Genomic DNA, 22,174 nt, shown 5'->3' on the forward strand with positions numbered 1-22,174 from the left:
TGCTAGTAGGGAACCTCCTGTGCTTCAGTGTGTGCCCTTTGCCGCTTGTCGTGTCCCTGGGCACTGCTGGGAAGAGTCTGTCTCCGTCTTCTTCACACCCTCCCTTCAGGTGTTTATATACATCAGTAACATCCCCCTGAGCCCTCCCTTGCCCAGGCTGAACAGTCCCAGCTCTCTCGGCCTTCCCTCATGAGAGGTACTCCAGTCCCTTCACTGTCTTCATGGCCCTTCCTTGGACCCTCCACTCTGTCCTCTTGCACCGAGGAGCCCAGAACCAGACACAGCACTCCAGCTGTGGCCTCACTGTGCTGAGCAGAGAGGAAGGATCACCTCCCTTGACCTTCTGGCAACACTCCGCCTAATGCAGCCTTTGCGACAGGCGTGCTGCTGTCTCGTGTTCAACTCAGTGTCCACCATGACCTCCAGGTCCCTTTTCTGCAAAGCTGCTTTCCAGCTGGTGGCACCCACCTTGAACTGGTGCATGGAGTTATTCCCCCCCAGGTGCAGGACTTTGCATTTCTCTGTTGAACTTCATGAAGGTCCTGTGAGCCCATTTCTCCAGCCTGTTGAAAGATTGAATGCAATTTATAGATTCAAGGAAGCCTTGAGAATTGTCTCAGTGGTGTTCGGTGAAAGGACAAGAGGCAATGGGCACACATTGAAATACAAGAAATTCTATTTAAACAAAGAATAAGTTTGGTTTGGGTTTTTTTTTTTTTTTTACTGTGAGGGTGATTGAACAGTGGAACAGGTTTCCCAGAGAGGTTGTGGAACCTACATCCTTGGAGATGTTCAAAATGCTGGACAAAGTCCTGAGGAACCTGCTGTAGTTGACCCTGCTTCGAGCAGAGGGGTTTGACTGGATGATCTCCAGAGATCCCACAGCCAAACTGCCTGTACCACACAGGAGACTGCACAGCTGGGAGGGCAGGAGGTGTGGACTTCTCTGCATACGCACCTCAAGTACATGAGTAGGCTGTAATAGCCTTGGGCAGCCTCACCTGGGGTCCCTACCCACACTTAGACCAGGAGCTCTAAGCTCAGCCCTAGGCCTTCATAGCCTGAGCTATACCACTGGAGGAGTACAGGTCTCTAGTTCAGCAACAGCTGTGACCATGCCTGGCTGTGGTCCTTGTTGATCTGAACCCCAATCCCTGGACTAACTTTTCAGAACTTGACCTCAGCCTTGCCTCATCACTGAGTGCCTGCGCAGCAGCCACCAGACCTGGCTTGACCTCAGACCTGCTTCATCACCATGCTATTGTTTTATGGTCTGGCCTCTTGGCTGGACCTGGTCATCATTTCTGAGTCTGTGCTGCTTGTCTTCCTTGGGTACTGTGGGACTGGGCCCTGACTGGTGATGCCCTTGCCCATTAGCTCTGTTATTCACCTCAGTTCCTGTCCCTTAGGGAAGAGAAGACAAGAAAAAGGGTTATCTAAAGGGAAAAGATGTAATGTCTTTCATTTTGCTCAGATACCATCCCATTAATGTCACATTTCAGCAAGTAATGTAAACTCATTATTGTTTAAGCCTCAGAGACCTCTTCCACATAACCTTTCAGGGGAGATTTACACTGGATATTAGGAAAAGGTCCTTCCCCCCGAGGGTGGTGGAGCCCTGGAACAGGCTCCCCAGGGAGGCATCACGGCACCAGCCTGGCGATGTTCCAGAAGCACTTGAACAAGGCCCTCAGAGACACGGTGTGAATTTGGGCTGTCCTGTGCAGGGACAGGAGTTGGACTGATGGTCCCTGTGGGTCCCTTCCAGCTCAGGACATTCCATGATTCTATTCTGTGATTCTATAATTCTTTGTTTGGTGTGGATTTCCGAGATGGAAGTATGTGCTTGTGTGCTGTGTACTGCATGTGAAGTAAGCCTCCTGCATCTTTGCCAGTTGATGGGCATATGCAAAAGATGGCATTAAAGAAAAAGCTTTAGGGAAAGACCTTGTAAAAATCTGAATTTAGTATTTGACCCATGACATAGGCACATGGAGATAAGGAAGTGTAATACATAATGCTAAAAGTAGCATCCATAACTTTGTAAGGTCACGGCCCTGAGAAACAATAATAGAAAAAAAATGGAAAAGCATTGTGGAAAAAATTCCCTTTATTTTTCAAATATGCAAACTATCTTTATTAACACTGAAACTCACAGCATGAAGAAAAAGCCCTCAGGAATTAACACAGTCAAACTGCCAGAATGCTATGAACACACTGTACAGCACGGATCTCCAGTTATCTCTTTCTTCCTTGGGCAGAGCAAGAGAAGGACATAAAATTTCAGAGCAGATCTGACTCCTGAAACAAAATGCCTGTATCACACATGTAATGTAAACATGGCATATCATCTGAAAATCCATAGTCTTCATGGATTTTCTCCCTTAAAATTAATTTTGAAGAAAAGTGCTCTAATCCAAGAGCTACTCATGTATGCATGCATTGAGATAGCTCTTTGTTTCATCCCAAATATTGCATATCTAATCGTTAGGAATAACTCTGTTTGCAAATAGGAGAAACTCAGAAAGTTTCTGCAAGTAGAAGCAGCAGGACTGCAGTGAAGAAAGACTGCATAAACTCTCAAGTATCTGATGATTTAAAAAGACAGTTGATCGAATTAAATACTTTCAGTTATCCAGTTCTGAAGGCTGAGTTAGCACAAGGTCAGAGCTGGGTTTGGAAGGAGTACAAACACTTCTGTATTCTTGGCTGAGCTCTTAAAGCCTGCCTCCTTGCCAAGTCAGATGCACTGGGGATGTGGGTCCTTGGGATATACACAGGGAAGTCAAAGACAAAGTTGAGAATTTTCTCTGTACATTGAGAAGTTCTTGTTACGTCACCGGCAAGTACAACTCTAAATTGGCATGGATTGAGCTCCTTCCTGGTAAACCTCACTTTGGAAGATTCATTACTGGAAGGAAGTAAAACAGCCTCTGTTGTTTTGAGGATGGGATTAGTTAGATAAATCGATGTGGGCACCAAAATGAAGTGTGCAGCTTTACAGAGTGACAGTTTAGTTTTGCCTTTCCTTCTTGGATTAGCAACAAAAAAACCTAACTCTGTGTATATGTATGTCTGTGCACATGTGCTCCCTTCATATATAGAGATGTGTACTTGTGTGTGTATATATGTATATATATGCAAATTCCTGACAATACTTTACTGTTCAGGTACTGTAAACAGATAGATAATCCCAATCATAAACTGATGAACAACATGGGTAAACACCGGAGCTAAAAACTATCAGCTGAATTCTGAAATTCCCCATGGGAGACTGATTTGCAGTATTTGAAGATGAGGCCTCTACTTGTTTGTGCTCCATTAATCTTGTGTTGAAAGCAGGAAATCACAAATGGCAAGGCTTGGAGTGTACTACTTTGTGGGACTATCTCAGATCACGTTGATGCAATGTGGTATGGAGAGCCCCTTTTGTGTTATGTTTACATGTCTGCTAACAGCAACTGAAAACAGGTTAGCCTCCTGCTGAGTTTTATTAAAGTATCATTAGGATCCTTCCAGGCAGCTTTTCAAAATGATTGGGCTGGAAGAACCCTTTGCAATATCTCTAAACCAGAAAGCACGTGCATATATTATAAAGCCAGAAGGGACCCTTATGATCATTTTGTTTGACTCTCTGTATAACACAAGCCATAGGACTTCCCAGAATTAATTCCCATTTGAGCTAGAGTCCAATCCAGCAATCTTTTCTTCCAATTCATCCATCAGTTTTTCCTTTATATACAGGAAGTCTCTTCAGGACTAGAATTCAGTGCTTTCTTGAAAAGTTGGACAAATAGTCTGGGGGAAAAAAAAAAGAGAAAAACAATGCAGTTCAATATAGTCAAATATAAATTACTAAGCGTAGGTAACAATAATCAACTGCACAAACACAGGCTGGGAAATTACTAGCTAGGCAGCAGTTCTGCTTAAAATGATATAGGCATTATCATGTGTTACCACAGGAGTGGTGTCAATGCTGTCATGCTGTTGTGAAAAAATAAAGCACTTTATTGGGTTTTATAAGCAGGTCTGTTCTTTATGAAGGTTTAGACTCATGTCAGCTGAGCTGTGTTAACAAGCTAGGGCTGTCTTAGCCCACTATAGATACAGGCTAATGCAGTGTATCTTAAAACTCTTTGATTAAGATCCAGTCTTCAGATCCAGCCATCTCATCAAAGTAAGAGTCTAACCTCACTAAGATTTAAGATAAGATGACAGACTTGAATTTGCTTTATGTATGCATCATGGACAGTTATCCTGATGAGCTGATGCATGGCATGATGTTAAACTATGGTAACTTGAGCCTAAGATCTAAACCTTAATGTACATTCTTTCCTCAGTGCTTAGCACTAATAAGTCTTTAGCTGGATTGTTGTGTCAAATTTTAGTTATTCCCCTTTAAGAAAGCTGTGGAACAGCAAGGAAAAAGTCCAGATGAGAGGAACATGAATGATTATTCCCTGTGAGGGTATACTGGGTCTGTTTAGTCTAGAAAGGGGAAAAGCAGACATTATAATAGTATTCATAAAAGATAAAAAAATGCTGCGAAGAGGAGGATAATAATTCGTCATCCTGCTCACTTGCCCCCTGCTAGAGCAGATCTCTTGTCAGAATAAGCAACCTGCCTCCCATAGTCAGGAAACAGCCTGCTGCCTTAGGGTTCAAGGCCAACTACTACCACACGGAGCTACAATACACTTCTATTAACCCTGCTCTGTTATCCACTTTCACGTGGAAGAGATGTATTTGGCCATTTCGCTCAGGTTCCGAACAATTATCCAACCCATAAAAATAGAATACTCTGCCTAGAGGATGTGGAATGTCACAACACTGATATATAATCATGCAATTCCTGAAAGACCAAAAAGAGCCTTGGGATCTGGCTTTGGACATCTCAAGAAATATGTTGCAGGAAGCCTTGCTAGTGCTCGGGCGCTAAGCTTGGGAGCTGTGGCAGTTGTGGTTGGCAAAGCTGGTTCCACTGGTGCCTCTGGGGTCCTTCTTCCTGAGGTCCACTGAGATGCACCTCTGAGTGTAAGGCTAGGGCTTCTGGATGAGAAGGATCAGTGTGGAAAGCCAGGGTAGAGGCATTTGAGTATTATATGGGATTTGGAATAAGGAGCAGACCTCAAGTAAAAGCTGCCCCGTTTAGATAGTTTGGCTGTGCAACAGGAGGCTGCAGGACAGCCACACTGTAGTAGCCCAAAACCTGTGGATCCTTTCCATATTCCTGGTTGTCTCTAGACATTCATATTCTGGATGTTCATGGACCTGGCTGTTATGGAGCAAGCCCTGCTGGTCCTGTTCACTGGAGTGAGAGACACAGGCTGTGTTCCTGGCCACACCAGGGAAGGGGGACAGAGCATGGATGAAGCAGGCTCTTGCTTGAGCCTCTGAGATGTTTTGGATGTCGTGTAGGCTTATGTCCAAGTGTGTTAAACACAAGCTAAACTCTGTTTGGTAGGAACTGAGAAATTGATCCTGAATTTCTAAGTTTGGGGTCTGGCAAACTTGTACAAGTGCTGGGAAGTGCTTGGGTACTGCCTATAAATGCTAAGGAGCTGTAGAAAGATATTTTGAAGCACCTTCTGGAGCAATGTGGCTGAAGGGAAGTAACTTCTGAAAACAGCCGAAGATGAGCAAAGGAACAGTTTCCTTAGCAGTCTTATGATGAGGAGTGAAACTTTTCTGAGCAAATCTGGGGTGGCAGGGAGTCATTCCTGGCGTGGAGGTACCACCCAGCTGCTCAGGTAGACGAACTGTTCTTAAACTTTGCATTTCCCTTTCTGGGGTTACCAGGAGGAGAACAGCTTGCTAAAGAGAAATGAAGTCAACTGGTGTTTGGCAGAGCTTGGTAGGGGGGAGAGCTATTTCAGAGGCTGAATAATGGCTATAATAAACTCTTTAGCATCTTCCACTAATGAAAAGCCTATTGACCCCTATTTGTGCTACCAGCCAGCACAGTACGCCCTGTCCCTGCTGTATGGTCCCACATTCCTTCAGGAGCTGGGTGACTCTAGTATCTGCAGCCAGAAGGGTTGCCAGAGGAGTGAGAAGCTCTCAGGGACCATCTTCTGCATATCTGTGCAAACACCAGGACTGTGAGTGAGGAGGACACTGTGTTTATCATAAGCAGTCTTGCCGCTGAAGAGCTGAACAGGAGTGCTGGGCATCTCCAAAGATCTCTGAATGGCCAGCGCTAAAAGCTTTATGAGCCTGGGGGAAGTCCCTGTCCAAGTGAAGGCTTTGCAGCTGTATCCTACAGGGTGGAATCATCAAGGCAACATTTTGGTGTCAGTCTAGAGGTGGTGGTGCCCCTGACCCACCCTGCCACTCAGCTCATACTTCAGCTCTGAAATGAAGGAACTCCTAGGCAGCTCATTCACTGAGTCTTCTTTACGCAGGTCTAACTCTTGGACCCCATAAGAATGACTAAGTCAGGCTCTTGTGGAATAAAACTTTTTTCACAGTTTAATTTTTTCCTTTTCAATGCCAGTCAGAAAGAGATGAGGGAGAAACGGGATCAGGGAAGGCTGCATGTGGCAGAGAGGGGAGAAAAGTGTGCGTCTTGGAGAGTGGATCTTTCTCTGTCTTCCACTATGGACTTCTGTCTTGGCTTTTTACAGCATTAATCTGCACTCTGCTGCCCGATTTCACATTGCTGTCTCACTCCTGGGGTGCCTGCGGATGTCGTTCTGAGGGCAAACAAGGTGGGAGAGCTGCTCTTTCTCTTCTATCACAGAATTACCGAGTTCGCAGTCCTGCGCATCTAGCTCATGCCGGGAGAGATGCTCCACAATGCCAGCCCCCAGAGAATCCCCCAGGACGTTGGTGGTCGTTCTAAGGCGGTCCCTGAAAAATCAGAGAGAAAAATGAAATATAGCTTCTTAGTAACAGCTAAGGGGATGAAGACTATTTCAAGAAACATCTTCAATGAAACTTTTTCTACTTTTCAAGTCACTCTAATACTTCACATTTCAACACTGACATGAAAATGAGTCTCAGACAGCCTTCCTTGACTGATAACCCTGAGTACAGGCTTCACATTCATTCCTGCTCTATCGCATTCCCATTTTCTCACTGAAAAGTTTTGAAGTTGCCACAAAATGAGGGAAACTTTATTGTGGTTCCACATGGACGCTTTCCTTTCCAAAGGCCTTCTAAGGCCTTTCTGCATACTCAGATGAGCCTTGCCACATCTGTTATGCTTGGGTTGCGTTTTGTTTTTCAAAAAGGGCAGAAGTCCTGGTGCAAATGTATGACTTAGTGCTGCCATGGAGCCACATTTCCTCGGCATGGACAGTGCACACTAAGACAAGGCACCAGATTCTTTGTGCAAAATGGCAAATCTAAAACACCCTTTGCAATGAGATATTCTCCACAACCACAACTGTATGTAAGAGCGGAAGCTATCTCCAGTCCGGCAACCCATCATGTCCTTCAGCAGTAACAACAGGTAAGACTTTTGGTATCTGATTGAAACCAACCTTTCTGGGTAAGTACAAGAGGTAACCTGGTGTCTTAGGAGGTAGGACGTTTTCCAGCCAAGTCTGTTCTTATGCACAGTTCACAGGAGAAGTGGAGGTGTTGGGCAAGACTCTGTTTCCAACTGCTCAGCCATGGCTGGGAGCGGACTTTGGCTACAAACCAGCAGTACAGGTATTGATACAGAAGAACAGAGGAAACACTGACAGTGTATCCTTGAGGCAGGATATTGTTGTGTTTCAGAGAGTGAGGACTGCACAAATGCATTCTTCAATCTAGTTCCTAAGAGCACTCCTGTGAAGTCACTTGTCTCAAGGTTTAAAAGGGAAAGAAAGGTGAAATGGAGCAATGTAGCTGTCTAGCTGCATATTATTGGCACAACCTGTCCGTGTTGGTCTGGAGATAGTTTCTGGGTTCCTTTTAATATAAAGCAAACTAAGGACATTCTGCTTGGTGACCAGGCTGCTCTGCAAGTGACCAACTCCAGGCATGAGCAGAGAGGGCTACAGTGCAAAGGTCTCATGGATACAGGTGTGTTTTAACCATAACAATACTTGTTACTGAGGCTGCATGTAGCAGAAACATCGGGAGTACGAACTCTGTAAGCGCTGGCAGGGAGCACAGAGCAGTGTATGGTGCTGAGCACAAAACTTAGAGAAGACTTGTGCTGAGCACAAGACTTACAGAAACCAGTCCACAGCGATGATCAGCGTAATGTCTTCAGTCGGCAGCCCCACTGATGTCAACACTATAACCATAGTCACCAGTCCTGCCTGGGGAATACCTGCGGCTCCAATGCTGGCTGCCGTGGCAGTGATGCTGGAGGGAACAGGAAAGCACAGCTATCAGCAAAGGGAAGAAAAGAGGTAGTTGCATTTGCAGAAATGTCAGGGAGGAACTCAGACTCATCATCTACAGAACATCTTGGCAGCCTTTCTGCCCTGGTCACCGAGCGGGATGGTGACACATGGGTCATCCACACAGCAGCGAGGCTCCCCTGTGCCAGGCACCTGTCCATAACAGACTGCACACAGCAGCTCCAGCTAAGGGATGGCCCAGACCTGGAAATGCAATAAGGGCTCAAGTGGAGCCTCAAACGTGTGGTGCCATATGTGCTTCTACACCTGGAGGTGTAGTACACCCTTCTTTTCTGTACTTTGTTTTCCTCATTGTACTTTCTGAGATAAAGAACAACCTGAGCACACCTCAGATAAGCCAACAAAACTGAAACCCTTCCTGTAGTCCCACAACTCTTTCAAAAGTCACCTTATTGTGATGATCTGCCCGAAGTCAAGTTCATAGTTGTTGACTTGCGCAATGAAGATGGCTGCAAGGGCCTCATACAGAGCAGTGCCATCCATGTTAATTGTAGCTCCGACAGGCAGAACAAACCTCGTGATGCGCCTGTCCACACCATTGTTTTCTTCCAGGCACCTGAAGGTGATGGGCAGAGTTGCTGAGCTGAAAGGAATTTACAAAACAGCATGAACTGGGTATACGCTGACTTTGGAAGATGGACTAAGTCTCTGCCTGGTTTATGACCTTACCCACCTGCTTCTTCCCCCTGGCATGTAAGCCAGAGGCCAGAAGCTGCTAGGAGAAAGAACAGTCTAAGCAAGGCTTCGTCAGATATGGTGCACGCTGCAGTTGCACGTTCAGCCATGGCTTTCATCAGGGGGCTGGGACAGGGGTTGTGTAGCCCTAAGGCTGATGATGCGGGTATAACACCAAAAGAAGGTGATGCTGGAGGATTCAGTGTACATAGGACAGAGCCTCAAGACCAAAATTCCTTTTCCAGCTATTAAAAATATTTGAGCCCTTTCCCAACCCCCTCAGTGCATAAGACAAGACTGACCCATGTGTGAGAATATACCTTGCAGAGAAAGCAGAGAATTGCTTCTGAAAGAGAATACGAGCAGGAAAAATGCGGTGTGATACAGTGTGAGAATGCATGTGGGAGAGACGGTTATGTGCTTGCCAGGAAATGGACATAGCAAGAAACACGACACTTAGTGAATCAACAGCTACCTACAGTCCCTTGCTTTGGCCGTGTTGCATGGTCGTGTAAGTCACTGTACATACAGGTGTTTAAGCCTTTGCCCAGGCCTCCTGTGAGTTTAATGCCAGCTGCATAGAGTACGTGTGCCTGTGTACGTGTGACTTTGCACAGTACATGTGCAAATGTGTGTGTAAGTACATGTGTGTGAGAGGTATGTTCATGGGGAATAATGCTGCAACTCAGTGGGATTTTATATTTGTCCTGGGCTCGGCATTTCAGTGCCACAAGCAGAGTCACCACCATGACTGGTAAGGAAGAATATGGGTCATGCACTGATGGTTAGAGATGGCCATGTGATTAGGGCTCCTGAGCAGGGGAGCGGGAATTTTTCTGCTCTCAAATGAGCTTGGCTGGAACAGTGCAAAAAGCTGCTAGTGCTAGAAATTGTGAGACTGCAGTGCTGCACTGAGGGCGATGAAGTGCTGAGAAGCAGCCCCAGAGTATCCACACCAGCCCCAACCCTACTCCTGTGTAGCTGTCATACCTTGAGGAGGTGCCCAGGGCAGTGATGAGGGCCTGCAGAAGCCCTGCAATGAATACCCAGGGGTTTCTGTGAGTCACGATGAAATAGAGCAGTGGCAGGATGCAGAGGGCATGAATGAGGAGTCCAACGATGACGGTGAGTGTGTACATCCCCAGCTGGCCGCCCATCACTGCTAGGTCATCCATCTCCAGGATTTTGCCAGCAATTAAAAACATGATCCCAACTGGAGCATACCTGTGGCAGAAACACAAGGCCGAAGCTCAGAACTAGCGCCAACACTCTCACACCAACTTTAATGCATGCTGTGTGGACAAATCCCCAATAAGCCAGCACACCAGAAGTGCTCACTGAGCCTAATTGTTGGATGATACTGCTGGTTTCTTTTCTGGAAACCTGGAGAGAGCTGAGACTTGTTCATCATATGGTCAAAAACCAGTGCTTGCTGCACTGTTGTGGACCCCCTGCACTCTGTTGTGAGCACAGCCTGGGCACTAGTGGAGGTTTCCTCCTTCTGCGTTGCCTACATGTTTCCATAACACTCCTTGTAGAATTGATAGGGGAGGTTATGTAGAGGAGTCTTCAGAGTTCTTTCCTTTTCTAACAGAACTTGGGCTGAAAGTGTGCTTTTTTACTGAGGCACAGGCAAGTATAGGAGAAACAGGGAATTGGGGAGTAAAAGCAATAATGTCCTATAGGCTCTGGGATATCAGCCTTGCTATCTGTTCAGACATTGACATACAGGCAATAGGAATGTATAGGGAATCCAGATCTGGTGTAGCAAGGACTGGCCACACTCACACCTGTGAAAGCAGCATGGCTCATATAAAAAGCCATTTTGAGGTACACTGCTACCCTTTCCATTCCTTAAGGCTTTTTTCCCCCTCCATAACAATGCATCTCATGAGTGGCAGTGAGGCTCCACAGAAAGGAAGCCATAACACAGACATGGAGAGTATCACAGGCACTAAACTAAACATGGGCAAGTAACTGGACCAAAGAAAATCCCAGCTCTACGGCCACACCTCTCAGGGCTTGGCCTCTACAGCTCAAGAGCTCACATGCAAGTCATGCACAAGGCTCAGAGGTCCACATGCCAAACTCCAACTTAGCCTGGGAGGTTTGGAAAAGTTTCCGGAAAGGATTTCACGAATATTTCATTTCCTTTGACCTTCCTCTTAGAAGACATTCTTGGCTGCAGCTAGTGATCAGAGTTCCCCAGGAAAAACAAGCTCCTGGGAGATGCTCTGCAGACTGTGGCATCAGGAAGGAGCGCTGGGCTGCAGCTGACCGTCCTGCCTCTTATGCCAGCAGGGTTCTGTAAGTCAGGAGGTCTCTCCAGACACTACCTACAGTATGTGCACAGGCAGTTTCCTGAGTGTAACCGTGTGCTATATACATTAACACCCTGCCTTCCTTCACTGCAAGGGGCAGCTGAAGGAGGGGATGTTGAAGGCACCTTCAAATTGTCCCTGGGAGTAGTGTGCAGGTCTGCCTGTTCCACTGTGCTCGTGCTCTTCCTTCTGTGCCTTCAGGCTACTCTTATCTCTTCTTAGGAAAGCAAGGCCCCAAGTTCTGGCTCATCTGTGGAGGAAAAGAGCCCAGAGGGGCTGGGGCTCCCCAACACTCTGCTATGAGCTCAGGGTTGTTCTTCCCCTTTGTGCCTTTCTGTGTAAGGCCTGTCCCCAGGATGTTGCTCTGAGGTCAAAGACTGTGACTAGAAGACCAGAGAGTGGAAGCTGGAGTGATCTAAAATGGGAGAGGGTGCGGAGCTGACAGATCCCCCTCCCTGTCAGACACTCGCATCTGTTCTGGTGGCCCCTGCATCTCTCCCGTCTCACAGTATCTACCACAAACTCCTATTCAGACACTGACCCCTGCATGGGTAAACAGCATAAAACAACACAATTCAGTAAAATGCTGCCTTCTAGAGAAGACTCATCTCAGCAATGCCTTGCTTATCTGGACCATGTAGAACAGGCAGCCTTACGCAGAAAGCAACAAGCAGCTGAGCTCTAAAGGAGCTGGGATCTGGGAGACCTCAAATTGAAAAGCAGTAACTTTGAGCTGACCTTGTCAACCCAGCTCAGTTCTCAAAGCTAATGCATGCAGATGTCACCCTGAGTAGCAAGAAAGCGGCAATAGGTTATTGCAATTCATAGCTAAGTCAGACTCCTGAAACATAGCTGGAAGGAAAGCTTTTGGTGGGAAAGCCTCACAGCCTACCCCTGTTGGTAAGGCTAAGAGATCTTCCACTCCAGCTCTCTGGTCTTCCAAGGATGTTTCCAGCAGCCTCAAGGAAAGCAAGTCCTGGTGAACCTGATATTTCTAAGGTAAAAACAAAACACAGGAAATGAAATGTGAACAAATATCCCATCCAGACTTTTCCCTCCAGCCTGATGGAGCCATAGGAGAGCTGTGCCCATCTGCTTTTCCTGTGCATGTCATCCTTAAAGCTACCCCACTTCTCATCAGGTCAGCGGAAACTGCACCTGCAGACCTCCTGCTCCAACCGGCTATGCTCCTCACCAGATGATAATGGCCACCAGCCTCATGATGGCTTCGTTGAGGCAGTTAAAGAACTCCCGCAGGGCCCGTCCCTTCTGCTTCATGCTGCCGATCACCAAACCGAAGCACATGGAGAACACTACCAGCCCCAGCGCGTTCACCCCATTGGCTGAGCCCGGGATGGGAATGACTTCTTCAAATGTCAGCACCTCGGAGACGGTCCCCAGGGCATGAGTGACGTTCTCCAGGATGCCGGTGAAGTTCTCAGGCACAGGGATCTGAGTGGTTATCACACCTGCTGTGACATTGCTGCTGTGGAGGACGGTTCTGGTGAAGACCCTGGTGCTGTACTGCGTCTTGTACTGAAAAGACACACATTATCAGATGCACTTGCAGGCCCTGGTTCAGGATCTCAGGACAACATGCTAGGCTTTTGCATCCCTTCCTAAAGAGAGTGCTGCAAGTTCACTGCTGACCAGTGGGGGAAACTTGCTTGTTCTCAAGCTCCCTAGCTTAGTACTTTCGTCAAAAAGTTCATAGAGCTGAAGGTCAAAAGAGACCACTGGACCATCTCACATCCCTAAGACGGAGATTATTCCGGCTTCTCTGATAATTCTTTGTATTTCTTCCAAGGACACTAGCACTTCAGAAGAGACAAATCATTGGAGAATCTGCTCCCGTTTCAGTGCCAGTCCAAGCCTGCTACCTGAGATCACACAAACCCTTCCTGACTCTGAGATGGAATGGAGGTTGAAGCCTTCATCTACAGACAGCTTGAAAAGCTTGTGTGTGGGATGCTGTAATACAGACTAATGACTGCAATGCCTCCTGGAGCAGTCAGGCTTGGGGAAGTGTGAAGGCAGTATAAAGAAATTGCTACTCTATCCCTCAGAGAAGTAGGCTGCACCATGGTCTGGGGCAAGGGCGCAAAGGGGAGTGATAGGCCAGGTGGGATTTCATACCTGTTTGAAGCAGGCTTCTACCAGGTTGGGTGGGAACATATTCCTGCGGTAGATAAAACAAGGAAAGAGTTATTGTCCTGTTTGACTAGCAAGAAAACATGGGCTTCCTGGCCAACACCGCTGTCCTGGTGCAGTGTCTCAGGTCACAACTCTCACAATGACAGCTCAGGCTACAGAGCAGATGGGCCCTTTCTCTCTGACTGACAGAAGATAAAAATATGCTCATCTGGAGCAAGGCACCCTCCTGCATCTTTTCAGACTCCAGAAGAGTGTATTTCAGGTACATGGAAAGAGACTACACACATACAGCACTAGGATATGGGTCCATTGTAAAAGCATCATCAAACCCAACTGAACCTGGAAACAATACCATATTACAATTTTTAATATACTGTCTTGCTCCCAGCCTCATCTCTACAGCTGCCATTTGAGCTCTCTGCTATATTGTACCTCAGAAACAGCTTCATACCACTTGAGAAGGTACAGCTTTGCAATTCACTGTGTAAGGTCACAGCAAGGGAGGGAGAGACAATGTCTTGGGAACCACGTCCTCAATTTCCTTGGGTCAGTGAAGATGGATAGTTGGAGTAGCCTTTGCTGAAGGGCATGCAGTCATTGAGAGTTTTCATTACTTGTTTTGCTGAGCATACCCTGGCCTCTTGCATAAATACCTCTAACAGGAGGGCTGGACTCCAGAGCTCCAGGCCAAGTGTTCAATTTCAGAGTGGCAAAGCCAGTTAGCTAGACTGAGCTACAAGTAGTAGGCTGGGTAGACTCAGCCATAAAGAGTAGCCCATTATGTATATATACTCAGTGTACTCAGCCCCATAGTAGTAGTATGGGGGAATGTAGTCTCACTGACATGGTCTCAATGTGAGACCAGCTTGTTCACATACCTCACCAAGTCCATGAAGGCATCTGTGGTCTGCACCTGCTCTATTCTGCCTTCTCGGTGAAGCTTGTCCTTGGAGCCTTTTCCTGGGTGGATGATGATCACCATGAGGATGCCAATGAAAACTGCTATGATCGTGGTCACCATGTAGTAGACAACAGCCCGCATCCCCATCTTCCCTGAGGCTCTGCCATCCAGCGAGGCCATTCCTGGGGAGTCACACAGAGAGACAAGGTGAGAAGGTCTGTTGTCTTGGAGGGAAGGGAGAAGCCCTAGGAAGATTCAAAGTGTGCAGGGCACATGCGTGAGTTGGATGAGGAACTGGGGTCTCTAAGGAAGCACAGCATACAGGGGCAGACTTGTGAGCTCCAAAGTGATGTGGATGTGGGAGAACATGGCTTGTGGTTATGAAGAAGCATAGCACTGGTGGGTCTTAGGCTGCACTTAGAAATACAGCAATTTCCTCCTAAAGCTCTCAGAAGGGAAATAATCCTCTCCCAGTACACTGGGCCTTCAGGTCCCTAAAGGTGGGGTGTTTCAGCAGGTGGAGAATGCCTTGCCGTCCCTTCCTTTGTCTGAAAGCTTGGCAGGGGCGAGGGGAACAGTTCATTGCAATGTTAAACACTATGGTCTTGTCCAAAGGGACCAGCGTGGAGACTGTAACAGAAATAACTTTAAATTGTTGTAACCCATGATTTGAGTTGTGTGTTATAGGAATTACTATAGCAGGAACTACCCAAAACAGCGGAGGACAAGTCTTACAAGCAGTAGTGCAAGCGCAGCAGTGACCCCACCTGAGCTGGCTTTGATGCCCAGTAACTCCACGCAACACCCCACCTCTCCTGTCCTGAGTGACCACCAGGACACACGGAGCCCAAAGTCATGGACTAAATTAACTCAGCGGTCATCTGGGGACATCTCACAGGCATTTTATGGATATCCTACAGGGATAGTCCATAGACTAAGGGAATGATTTCTGCGTATTATGAAAGGACGGGGAGGGTGGTGGTGGTTAATGCGGTTGTTTTGGATAGTGTGGGATCTAAGCATGACATAAATGGTATGGAAAAAGGGGTGGAGAATGTGCTGGTTTTTGGCTGGGATAGAGTTAATTTTCTCCATAGAGCTAGTGTGGGGCTGTGTTTTGGATTAGTGCTGGAATCAGTGTCAATAATACAGGGATGTTTTTGCTCCTGCTGAACAGGGCTTACACAGAGCCAAGGCCTTTTCTGCTGCTCACCCCACTCCACCAGTGAGTGGGCTGGGAGGGCACAAGGGGTTGGGAGCGGACACAGCCAGGACAGTGACCCCAACTGACCCGAGGGCTGTCCCACACCTTACGATGACATGCTCAGCACATAGAGCTGGGGGAAGAAGAAAGAAGGGGGAAGGTTCGGGGCAGTGGCATTTGTCTTCCCAAGTAACCATCATGCGTGGTGGAGCCGTGCTGTCCTGGGGATGGCTGAGCACCTGCCTGTGATGGGAAGGAGGGAATGAATTCCTTGGTTTGCTTTGCTGGCATGTGTGGCTTTTGCTTTACCTGTTGAACTGTCTTTATCTCAACCCAAGGGTTTTCTCACTTTTACTCTTCTGATTCTCTCCCCCATCCCACCAGGGAGAGTGAGCGAGCAGCTGCTGGCTGGAGTTAAATCATGACACTTCTATAAGGACCTGGATGAAACAAGCTCTCCAGCCAGTGATCAACTCGAGCTCTTTTGGATGGACACGAATTAACCTCCCCTGGGCTGGAGGAAAGCTGAAGCTGAGTTGGGCAACAAACTTCTTGACGTTTGAGGTTACGTAGGATGAAATCCTTGTTAGTGCTCAAGTGTTGAGCATATTAAACACGACATTGTGTCCTCTCTAGTCTTCTGAGAAAGCACAAGGCCTTCTGCTTCTCTTCCCCACTACTGAGCCAGCAGGGCTATTAGTGTGAATCACATTCACTACAGCTGTAGGTTCAGGCTTGTCACTACTAGCCAAGCTAATCCAAGCACCTCCTGGGCACAGAAGGGTACTCCAACAACAGCTAGCATCTGTCATTACTGGTTATTGTGGTGGCTGAAAGCAGAAGAAAGCACTTCTCACCTGTAACCAAGCTAGAGACAATGAGAGGAAGAACCAACATCTGGAGCATACGCATCAGCAGCTCACCGGGGAAGGAGAAATACTTGATCTGGCGATAGGTCAGCTGGTAGGGCCGGAGGGAAAATGCCAGGATGATCCCTGTGGATCAGTAAGGGATGAGAATGGAAATAGAATGGTGTGATCCAGTGCTCTGTCCCTCAGTCCTACAGAGGGCTTTTCTCTTTCTCACCCTCTTTCAGCTCCTCTTCTCCCCAAAGGAGCAAATGCTCTTTCTTTTTTCTAAAAGTCTATGATCCAGTTTTTACTGTATGCTCTCTTTCCCTCTGACATATTTATATGCACAGGATCCTCAGGCTAAACCACAGGTCTCCTTGTTGCTCTGTCTTCTGCTCCTCTGGGGTCTGTTCCCAGGAAGTTCATAAACACAAAGATGCTGTGACCGGAGATATGATCTCCCAGCCAAACCTATCTGTGACTACACAGTTCAGAGACTTTGTCCACCCACCTCTTAAGGCTGAGTTCAGCCAGTGAGTTAGAGACGTGAAGCCTGGATCAAAAGCTAGGAACAATCCACTACCTGCTGGGCAGATTTAGTTTACATTGTGCCCAGTGCATCATTGATCCTTTGCATCAGTTCCCACTTCTGGAACTGTCAGGCTAAAGCTGTGGGATGAATCTGAAGGCCCCTGTGCCTGTAGCTGCACTTACAAGAAGCCTCTGAACAAACCTGGATTATTTTTTGAGGATTGATAGAGGCAGATCATCAAACCCGTTCTGTCGTAGACTGTTCCTAAGCTGCAGCCAGAAAGGATCAACAAGGACTCCATCACACAGGCCCTCTGCAAGGTCTGTTGTCCTTGCACACAAAGGTGCTTCTGATTTACACAGCATTTTGAGCTGTCAGCTCATCAGCTTCACCTCTCCAGCCAAATCATTATGATAAAATAAAATCTTTGTAGAACAAACTTTTTCCCCACATTTATAAACGGTGCTCAGTGTTGCCACCAGCTCCATACCTAGTAAGACTGCAGCAATGGTGAAGAGGACAAAGGCATTTCTCCTGAAGAAGCTTTTAGTGCTGTCGGCAGTGATGCTGTGCATTCGCTTCTTGGCCCGTGCTGCCCGCTTCTGCACCACCTGCTGTAAGCGCTGCACCCGGCTCTCGGCGTTGAGCCGCTTGGCTGCGTCCTCGTTGAGGAACAGGCTGTTGACGTGGCTCTGCTCGCTCATGGTCAGCACGGCTGCTCAGTCCCCAAGGCACGGCTCTGCCTACGCTGGGCAGGGAGAAGCGCAGGAGGGAAAGCGTAAGCTGCAGCACCTGACACCTTGCCTTCATTTTTAGGTCATTTCCCTGGGGCCCTGAGCAGGTTTATATAGAGTTGATTAATGAGCCTCTCTGCAAGGAGCAGACCCCGGGGAAAGATATCTAAAGGGCTGCCAGGGTCTTGTCATGACGACTCTGGTGTCTCTGGAGAAGCTCTGGCCTCTGTAGCACCCAACCTGCACCGAGGAACGGCTTGTGGTGGCCTGGGCAGCCAGAAAGGGCTCCACAGCTGCCTAAGCTTGTTCTTAGGAGTTTTGATTGCACAGATGCTAATGCCTTCATGAGGTGGAAGTGGAGAGACACCTGAGGTGGCCCAGCCAAGACACTCTAAGCCCTCCCAAGGCTCAGCTGTTTGATGGCCACTGGCAAAGATTCTGGGCTCTTGCTGCAGGAACCTTGCAGCACTGCTACGGTCACCCAAGCGGCTGGATCAGCAAACAGCATTCTGTGGATTTTGGTCTGCTGATTCCAGCCTGATCACATACCCACGTCCTTATTACACCACCCTGATTTTATCTGTTGGTGGAGCCAATATACATCAGACAGGGTAAAAACTGCCTGTCTTCCTTCTTTTCACTGACAGTTCTACTTTTCACAGCTATGCATGACAGAAAGAAACTGCAATGTATATATTCCTTCAGTTCATTGAGTTTTTGCCCCCTGAACTCCAGAGTAGGTTCAGAAAGTACAGATTCAATCCCCTGTGCCCTAGAATAGACTTGTGTTATTTATTTAGTAGCCTTCCAGATATAGGGTTGGACAAACAAAATTATTAGCTGTTAGGTTCCAATGAGCCAGGAATTTCATACATCTTGTATCCTCTTGTTTAGCCAGTTACTGGCATCACTGGCCCTACAAGGAAGAGGACACGCCTCAGATCTCACTCTGCCATCACAGACTCACTGAATAATCCCTTTTGTGATCCATCTTATCTTCTTTTGTCTGCAGGATTTCCAGAAGCCTGTCCCAAAGCTTACTGCCCTTATAGTGAGAAAAGTAATTGTCTGCAGTGTCAGCGGCTGGAGGGGTAGAATAGAATAAATAGACTTTTTCAGCTGGAAGGGACCTACAGGGATCATCTAGTCCAGCTGCCTGACCACTTCAGGGCTGACCAAGAGTTAAAGCTTGTTATTAAGGGCAATGTCCAAATGCCCCTTAAACACTGACAGGCTTGGGACATCAACCACCTCTTGAGGAAGCCTGTTGTTGTTTGACCACCCTCTCAGGAAAGAAATGCTTCCTAATGTCCAGCCTAAACCTCCTCTGGCACAGCTCTGAACCATTCCCACACATCCTGTCCCTGGATCCCAGGGAGAAGGGATCAGCAGATCAGCACCTCCCTCTCCAAGTCCCCTCCTCAGGAAGGTGCAGAGAGTGATGAGGTCACCCCTGAGCCTCCTTTTCACCAAAGCAGACAAACCCAGAGTCCTCAGCTGCTCCTCAGAGAACATACCTTCCAGCCCTGTCACCAGCTTTGTTGCCTTCCTCTGGACACATTCAAGGACCTTCACATCCTTCCTAAATTTTGGGGCCTGGAACGGCACACAGGTGCTCCAGGTGAGGCCGTACCAACACTGAATACACCAGGATAATCCCCGCTCTTGACCAGCTGGCTGTGTGGTGTTTGATGCACTGCAGGATGCAGTTTGCCCTCTTGGCTGCCAGGGCACACGGCTGACACCTCTTGAGCCTGCTGCTGACCAGCACCCCCACAACCCTTCCTGCCAGACTGCTCGCCAGCAACTCATCTCCCCAGTCAGACTGGTGCCCACATTTAATCCCTTGCAGAGGCACAATCCAGCATTTGGAATTGTTCGGTTTCATCCCATCAATCACTGCCCAATGCTCCAATCTATCTCTTTCCTTGGCAAGGCCTCTTGTCCCTCCTGAGACTCAACAGCACCTCCCAGCTTGGTATCGTCAGCAAGCTTGCTAATGGGGCATTCAACTGCGGCCTCCAGATCAGGGATCAAACTAGTGACCAGCACTGGTCCTAGGGCTGAGCCCTGAGAAACACTGCTGGTGACCAGTTGCCAGACCCATGGAGACCCATTCACTACAAGCCTTTGAGCCCTGCTGTACAGACCGGTCTTCACCTGACAAACCGTCAACGTGCTCATCCCACAGCTGGACACCTTGGCCAGAAGGATGCTGTGACAGACAGTGCCAAAATGCTTACTAAAATCCGCAACAACCACCTCTGCCCCCTTCCCTCCATCCACAGGGTACAGACTTAGATAGCCTAAAAGGATATAAAATTGCTTACAGAGGGCTTTCCCGTTCTCAAACCACATTGCCTGTGCCTGATGATGGCATTGTTCTTTAAATGCCTTTCAGTATTACTCATAATCTTCTCCATAATTTTTCCAGGTGCTGAGGTTAGACTCACAGCTCTGTAGTTCCCTGGATCTTCCCTCTTGCCCTTTTTGTAGATTGGAATAACGTTGGCCAGCTTCCACTCAGCGGGAATGTGGTGCGACTTCCCACAGCAGAATGGATTACCACCTAAGGCAATCAGTTCTAAAAGCAGAACCACCAAAGTTTCAAGCCCCAAAACCTCTCTTCCATACTCCCAAACCACTCACTCTTCATCAAACAACCCAGCACACCTTGGTAAGGTAAGTGCTACCTTACTTCAACATGCAAAGCTGTCATCTCTTTAGTGAAGTGAAAACAGTCACACTGACAGCTCTGAAATCACCCATCATGGGCTTGCTACACACAGACCAGGCTTCCCATTTGCCACGGTGAGTTGAGGAGACCCACGCTGAATCAGGAGTATAGAAATGCAGACTCACGTCTCCTCCAAACCTTACCTTTCTTAGAGTTGGATCATACCACAACAACGGCATGAATTCCTGTACAGGGAAGGTGGAAGCAGAATCCACACATATTAAGGGACTCACCTGCTCTTTTCTCCAGATGTCTTCTCCTCCACGTGCACTGGAAAACGTATTTTTGTGCAAACAAAATGAAATTTCTAGTTTGATATGGGAAAGGTCAGGATTAGTCGTCTGATCCCAAGTTCCACTATATGCACAGCAGCCTTCTCAGAGCAGAATTTATTGCACAGAAGGAACTCCCCCACAGAACTTGCTCCTGTTGATGTCCCCACCCTCTTGCTGACTTGGTCCCTTTCTCCATCTGCATATTTTGCAATATAGCAGCCCCCTCCACAGCACATTCCCTCTGCATCACTGGCCTGAAATTGTGTAAATAATCTTGATTGCATCAGCTGGAAATTATCAGACTGCTGCCGTAAGTCATCAAAATAATCACGCACATTAACAGTCTTGTGTGGAAGAAGGTGGCTTTGCACTCTTGGTGAAGGCTCTTCCTTGGTGAAGGCCTGCTTCTCAAGGCTCCGCTCTCCCAGAAGCACTGAGAAATCTGAGAGAGCATTTTTGGGGGTAACTTCAAGGCTAGAACCAGGAAGCACAGGATATTTTGCAAGAAAGTTCAGTGTTGCAAAAGTAATGCCTAGTTCCTCGCAACGAGGTTGCACATAAACAGTGGAATTGTGGCTATTTTAGGGACATCAGTCAGAAGATGGTGAAAGTAAAAAATGGGGAAGGAAGACTTTTGCATTCCATCTTTTTGCCCTGTTCTTTGCAGATTTTTGTGTGGTTATCTTCCCACCTACCCAGGGCGAAGATTTCCAGCATGGGGGGAGGAGGACAATAGTGCTTAAGGTCCTATAAAGAGCTAGAAAATAGAAAATCTCTGGATCAACGGAGATGTGTCTGTTCCAGCTTGTATCGTATGTTGAAGAACACCCCTCCCCTTCGTGCCTTGTTTCTGCTAAAGCAGCCAACATCAGAAAAGCTGAAGCCATCCAGTGTGCAGCACCTTCCCATGAGCGTGTTTTAAAGACAGAAGGAAACACAGTCCTGGCTGAAGGGAAGGAGGAGCTAGCCACCACACACTCACCAGGAAGCAGTTCTGCTGGAGGGCCAAGTGAGGTAGCATCAGGGCCCAAACTGCACACTTTTGGCCCCCATGTACACCCTTGTCCTCAAATACTGCTTCATTGTAAAAGGGGTGTAAGCAATACCAGGGCGTGAAACTCCTTTCATTTTCTGAAGCGCATCCTAGCTCTTCTCAGCTCTGTGACAAGGGCATGTAAATATGCCCATATTCTAGAACCTACTGAGTGGCTTTTTGCAAGTTTGTTGGACATTTGCGCAGAGGGGAATGCTGGGCACAAACCCAAGCATGCCCATCCGTCTGCGGTAGTAAGGACAGCGATGAAACCGCTGCGGCAGATGGGCTGAGCATCCATCGCTCTGCTGCAGCCTGGTGGCGTGTGAAACACCAGGAACTGAGCAGATCCACACTTAGAAACCGAGAGTAAAATATTGCACGCAGCAGAGAA

General features: G+C 47.6%; 1 protein-coding gene across 2 annotated transcripts; it reads right to left on the minus strand.

Annotated features, from left to right (window-relative positions):
• Window positions 1-2,140: 2,140 nt before the first annotated feature.
• LOC104046223 (excitatory amino acid transporter 4) lies at window positions 2,141-17,747 on the minus strand. Of its 2 annotated transcripts, XM_064469595.1 has the most exons (10): window positions 17,492-17,747; window positions 16,476-16,613; window positions 14,392-14,596; window positions 13,496-13,538; window positions 12,555-12,895; window positions 10,029-10,262; window positions 8,752-8,946; window positions 8,170-8,304; window positions 6,749-6,852; window positions 2,141-3,798 (listed from the first exon to the last, which is right to left on the minus strand). In XM_064469595.1, exons 1-10 carry the CDS (start codon window positions 17,703-17,705, stop codon window positions 3,767-3,769), a joined length of 1,641 nt encoding a protein of 546 aa, XP_064325665.1. In that variant the 5' UTR covers window positions 17,706-17,747; the 3' UTR covers window positions 2,141-3,766. The 2 variants fall into 2 exon arrangements, with proteins under 2 accessions (XP_064325665.1, XP_009504629.1); XM_009506334.2 differs by lacking the exon at window positions 2,141-3,798 and having other exon boundaries at window positions 6,556-6,852.
• Window positions 17,748-22,174: the final 4,427 nt, after the last annotated feature.

Source organism: Phalacrocorax carbo, chromosome 19 (assembly GCF_963921805.1).
Source record: "Phalacrocorax carbo chromosome 19, bPhaCar2.1, whole genome shotgun sequence".
In the NCBI taxonomy this organism is placed as follows: domain Eukaryota; kingdom Metazoa; phylum Chordata; class Aves; order Suliformes; family Phalacrocoracidae; genus Phalacrocorax; species Phalacrocorax carbo.